Genomic DNA, 6,000 nt, shown 5'->3' with positions numbered 1-6,000 from the left:
CATCAACTTGCAGGCATGAGAAAGATGACGAGCAGTGATAGGCCGTATGGTGATGAATTTTGACTTTTATTCTTTGCTTTGAAGTTATGCTATAATATAATCATAATCACATGTATTTGCTGTGTACCTTGCAATTGAGAATCACTTTGATATATTTTGCATTCATTGCTGTGCCTACTTTTAAACGTGTGCTTCCAACCTACTAATCTCGTCTCTCAGGAACCTCATGGTGAAGTAATAATACATGTCTTCTTTAAACTAAGAAGTGCATTCCAGAGACGTTTTTTGTCAGTTCAGTCATAAGATAAGGAAAGCAAAACACCATTGCAAGTGCATGACAAGGTGTACCCAAAATTGCAAACTCAACATGGCACTCACCCTGGGTGCCAGGTCCCCTAACACTGCATGCAATATATTTAAGTCACCCATCTGGCAGGCCTTACAGACCTATGGCAGGGTGCACTATAATGCATGTGAGGGCATATGTGAATGAGCAGATATGCCCCTAATGTATATTTGCCAATTCTTAGACACAGTGAGTGTATAGGGAGCAACAGCAAAGGCATGTGCTGGACACTGGTCACTATGAGTTCCCCAGCTACCTGGTGGCCTCCCTGACCCGTTGGTTGTTTGGTATCAAACAACTCAGAATAATAAATTTACACTGATACCAGTGTGGGATTTATTATAAAATGTACCCAGAGTGCACCTTAGAGGTCCCCCCTGCAAAACCTTACAGCCCCAGCATGTTGCTGACTGGTCTCAACCAGCCTGCCACCACCAGATATGATTCTGGACTCCTGGGGTGAAAGCCTTTGCTCGCAGGAGCCAGAGGACAAAGTCTTTCCTGGGTCCTGGGTGGAGGTGTGACACCTTCTCCCCCAGGAAGGTGCCCTGCTCTACTGGCAGGAAACAGCCCAACAGTTCTACCCTCACTTCAGGTGAGAAAACTGTCTGGAAACTTAGCAAGAATAGGGGAGTGGCCACCCTCAGCTTGCACCACCTCTAAGATGTGGCAGGCGAGGTCACCACTCCATTTAATTTTCCTCCATCTTGGATGGTAGGGAAAATAGCCAATCAGGGTCAGGGAATTGCCCCCTTCCCACACCATTGGCCCCTACTAGGTACTACCCCTAATGCCCACCAAGTTCACAATATAGAGGGCATCCCCTGCCCAAGTTCTCAGATTCAATGGACACAAGACGACCAGGAAAAAGAAGACCCACGGCATGAGAGATGAAGTCCTGCTACACAAAAGAGAAGGTGTCAAACACTGCCTGCTGCTCCAAGGACTCGACCATCACTGCTGAGGTGTCGCCTGGAAACCTGAAGGACTCTACAAAACCCCAGAGCACCTTCAGCCTTCTAAAAATTGCCAAGAACCTCCCTCAGAGTGAAGGTACTACTCTTCTGCGTCCTGCAGGCAAGGAACCCATGAAGTCCAGTTAACAGACCTGCTGCTGAACAACGACTCGGACCAAGCAGCCCAGCCAAAAACCGTACAACAGCTCCTGAGGACCAGACCTGCCTCTATGCAGAGTTTGGTGGCACTAGGACTTTCTAGGGCTGTGGCGTGGCAGTACCCGGGGTACTGGATCCCCAACATCGGACCACCAGAGGCAGAGTCCATTCCAGACTCCCAAAAGCACAGGAGCAAGCACCAGTCAAGGGACTTCAGGACACCTCAGATCCACCCCGAGTGGCCCTGCTGACCTGCAATCCATCCTCCAAGCTGCCTGCCCCTGACCTCAAGGACTCTAAGATGTGTGACGCACGGCTGACCTATCTGCACTGCCCCCGGGCTCCCTGCCCCCCGCACTGACCAGCCAGCTGTGCTCTCATGGTCCCCAAGCCCTTGCGCTCTCCAAGGGGACCCAACGGACTTACCTTTAAATCCCTCTGAGCCGTGTGTTTCCAAGTGGCCCACTTCTCCTCTGTGCACCAGCTCCAAGGCTTTCAGTCGCTGCTCCTGTTTGAACCAGGAACCGCCCGAACTTCTCCTGCTGGAAAAATTGGACATGTCCATGACCTCGATCTAAAAACAGAATATGACACTTGTGAGAGCATTGCCTGATTTTATATGTTTTTTTCTAATTTCTCCCATTGATTCCTATGATGTGTAATTACACACAAAAACAGTACATTTTCTAAACTTTGTAAAATCATAACTAAAAAAGTTATTACTGTAGGATGACGATCTTAGTCTTGGAAGAATAAGTGTGTGTCTTCATTTATCGATACTCTTGAGTACAACAAATGCTTAGCACATCTCCTTGATTAGCCTTACTGTTCGCCCACATTGTCACAAAAACAGAGCATTAAGTGGTCTGTTTTTTACCTCTGGTTCCTAAGGTGGGGTAGCTTGGACTCTCTGCATGGTGCACGTCATTTTTGTACATTATATAGAGAGCCAGCCTCCTACAGTATGATAAAGCCAATGCAGCCTGACACTTTTGTTCATACTCTGAGGAATCATTCATGTGCAGTCTTTGTGTCTTTAGCTTTTCTTTAGGAGAGAAAGACATTTCTTGGACAATACTTCTGTGAACTGAACACAAGGACGTGCTTAAATGCCATACTGCACTGCTTTCAAGGAATGCATGGCAGACTATCAGATAAATGAGTTAAAATTATGGACAAAGTCCTCAACACATTGACTGACCAGTATGGCATTCATCGTGCGGTCAATGCTGATAAACTCTCAAAGTCATATGTGTAACCAGTGGTCAAGGGATGCCTGGGGGTCTGCAAAGCCTACTCCGGGGTCAGCAACTGCTTTGAAAATTATATAATATTAACAGAATAATAACATGTACATAAATGAAGATGTAAATTGTACAGTTGAACAATTTGAAACGTCTTGTAAATGTGAAGAAATTTGAAATTGGAAGCTGAAAATCAGCTTATTATCCTCAGATTGAATCGTGGGGGCAGTCAAGTGCATCAAACAAAAAATAGCATGGACAATGAGTGGCCTCAATTGTATTTAGAAATGCTCCAATCTTCCTAGAAAAAAATACAAATTTGATTTTTATATGCGTTTGTGAATTAAATAAAACATTTCAGAATTTGTGTTTGTTTCGTGAATGCTTGTTTCTTTTTTTGTATATTGTTTTGTGGTTCAAATCCTTTAAAAAGATTATGGCTGGGTCCCCTGCTTCCAGTAATGACTCCTTGGGGGTCCCCAGAATCCAATAATGACTCAGTGGGATTCCCTGGGTTTCAGCAACGATTAAGCGGAGGTCCTCTGGCGTGAAAAGGCTGAGAACCACTGGTGTAGGGCGATATCGCCTACTTCCTTCAGATATTTTCCAAACATTTTACAAAAGAGTCATATATATTATTAACTTTCCCTAGCGGGATTTACAAAGATTATACTTAAACGTTTACGACAGATTGAACCTTTTTTATTGCACCAAAAAGTATTTTAACACTTTGTAGTCTAATGATTATTTAGACTTGATTATTTAATTTGGAACGATTTTAATTAACTACCAGAAAAAGATGTTATTATTGCTGCTATCATTAAATACTACGATTCAATATTTCTTGTAAATATACTGTAACAACGTTCACAGCAAAATGTTGAGATTCCTAACCCGCGACCTCTCAGGCGTGTGCGTTGTTGCTGTAAATTGATTCACCTTTCACCCGCAAACACAGTTCTCTGGTACTGTGTACAGTAGAGGCCTGCACTCTTTCTGCTGCCACAAGTGTATGTTATTGTCTAATGGCATATCTAAGTAAATCCCTGTCTAACCTGAAATAAAGTTCGCTTGCCCTGCTCTCGTGTTTAACAATGCCCGTGGTAAACAAACCTGGCAGGGGTTAGGGTGAACGAACTGGAGGAGGCGGTTCCCTTGGCGGGGCTGGGTGTGGAAGCCACACCTACTCGCTACGTGAAAACATTCTGCCTCAGAAGCCTTTCCCGACAGCTTGCGGGAAAGGGCAGGTCCTCTTGGACATGATAGAGGTCGGCAGTCTTTTCCTGACGTGGGTCTAGTTCATGATTACTAGTTTTCTGTTACATTTTCTAAAGAGGGGTTAGTAAGCTCCCTCCCCCTTACCGGCTTTTTTCTAGGTGGTTGAACCATGAACCCTCCAGAGAGACTAATCCCGCCTCTTCACTCTTTCATATCTTGCGCTGAATCTATTTGTATGTAGTGTGCTGTACAGGTGGCCTCCGGCTTCCTGCTACCTGTGCAAGGATTCATCGAGGTGTTGGCCCGCATCCCCCTAGCTCAATTTAAGCTCTGAGATTTGTGTTCAGTTCCCAACCCGACTAGGGTTATTCCTGCGCCGAGTGTAAGCTCCTTTGTGCCCGGGGCTGCTCGCAGACTCCTGCCGGCACGATGTACTCTCTGCTCTTCACGGGGCTGGCTGGCCTCCTGCTGCTCCTGCCTGTGTTGCTTCGACACCTCTTTCCCTTCCTCCTGCAGGACCTGCTGACCTTCATCACCATCTTGCGCTACGCTCTCTGGATGCGGCGCAGCGCAGCGCGCAACCCCCCGCGCACCCTGGTAGATGTTTTCTTGGAGCAGGTGAGCAAGACCCCAGCCAAGCACTTCATGCTGTACAAGGACCAAGCCTTCTCCTACGCCGAGGTGGACCGCAAGAGCAACCGAGTGGCCCGGGCGCTGCAAGAGCACGCGGGGCTGCGCCAGGGCGACTGCGCCGCTCTCTTCATTCCGAACGGGCCTGCCTACGTGTGGCTCTGGCTGGGACTGGCCAAGCTCGGCTGCGCCGCTGCATGCTTGAACTACAACATCCGCGCTAAATCCTTGCTGCACTGTTTCTCTTGCAGCGGTGCCAAAGTGCTCATCGCTGACCCAGGTGAGAGTACGCTGCCTGCGAGCCTCCTTATCTCCACTTAAACCCAGCCCCCACCCCTGACACCGTTGTATGACGTTATCCCTATTGAAAATAATGTATTGTAAGTCATGTACTGAATTTGCCCACCACCATCATGCCTGTGACGTGAGTTTCTATTTTCTGGGTTCGGGCCTGGGCCGTTGGTTTTATTGGTGCCGCAGGTGCAGTGGTACCTGAGCCCAGTGGATTGAGGGGCTCCAAGAGCCCCGGCTATGCCAGGGTGGGTATTTCCTTCCTTACAGCAGGGCCCAAGACACTATTTCGAGTCTCTGCCTAGTCGGTGGAGTTTCAGACGCATGTCTGGTCATGCCACTGCCACAAGACAAGCCTGTCAGTGCCGAGGACGCTGGAATAAGCCTCTGACTCAGAGGTACCTTGACATACGAAACACCTTCATAATGAACGAGTTGACCCGTGGCAACCATTGTCTGAGTTTAGGCCCCTGTAACATTTGATTTATTGTTACTGAATGGTAAGTGTTACACATTTTTAGTCTGCACTGCCGTTCTTAATGAACGTGGTGCATTGGCAGTGTGGAGCTGTTAGAAACTACATTTTTGCACCTCTTAACAAACAATATATGTTTTGAATAAAACAAAGCTCTAGATTATTTTTGGACACACTAAAGTATTTTTAAAAAGTTCTTATTTTAAGAGTATGGGGTGGTGGATGCTGTAGAATTCCTACAGTCTGTTTGAAGCATCAGGAAAAAAAACTGTTTTGTTAATAGATTCAGGATTGTTAACATTGCATATGAATTGTTTTTATGATGGAAAACAGGTTCTTTGTGGCTGTTTTGTGTGCCTTCAACATCCTTCAAGTGTACTATTTTTTTCAAACGTATATCCTGGAACTTTTATTTTAAGGATTTATACATACATTTGTGGAGCATGTGGTTACCCCAGGGTGACCTAGCGCTTGACCCCAAGTTTAACCAGATCATGTCTCGGAGTGAAAATAAATGTTTTTTTAAGTGCTTTGACAAATGATTAAAGATAAGGCGCATTTTCAAAAGAAGCTTACGCCATCGAATAACGGCAAAATAAGAGAAGTTTCTGCCACGGCGCCTCTCTTGAAGCGGGAGCTTCTAGGCAGAAGTTTGCATGGCAGAGTATAGGGAGTAAATCC

General features: G+C 46.2%; 1 protein-coding gene across 1 annotated transcript in view; it reads left to right on the top strand.

Moving 5' to 3' along the window:
• Positions 1-3,919: 3,919 nt before the first annotated feature.
• Positions 3,920-6,000, top strand: part of SLC27A2 (solute carrier family 27 member 2) — a 559,749-nt gene continuing 557,668 nt past the window's right edge. Inside the window, exon 1 of the mRNA XM_069222551.1 lies at positions 3,920-4,833. Coding sequence (XP_069078652.1) covers positions 4,353-4,833 — 481 coding nt within the window. The 5' untranslated portion in view covers positions 3,920-4,352. The remainder of the gene's footprint in view (positions 4,834-6,000) is intronic.

Source organism: Pleurodeles waltl, chromosome 3_1 (genome assembly GCF_031143425.1).
Source record: "Pleurodeles waltl isolate 20211129_DDA chromosome 3_1, aPleWal1.hap1.20221129, whole genome shotgun sequence".
Classification (NCBI taxonomy): Eukaryota; Metazoa; Chordata; class Amphibia; order Caudata; family Salamandridae; genus Pleurodeles; species Pleurodeles waltl.
Note: the sequence above shows the minus strand (reverse complement) of the source record. Positions and strands in the feature narration are given on the sequence as shown.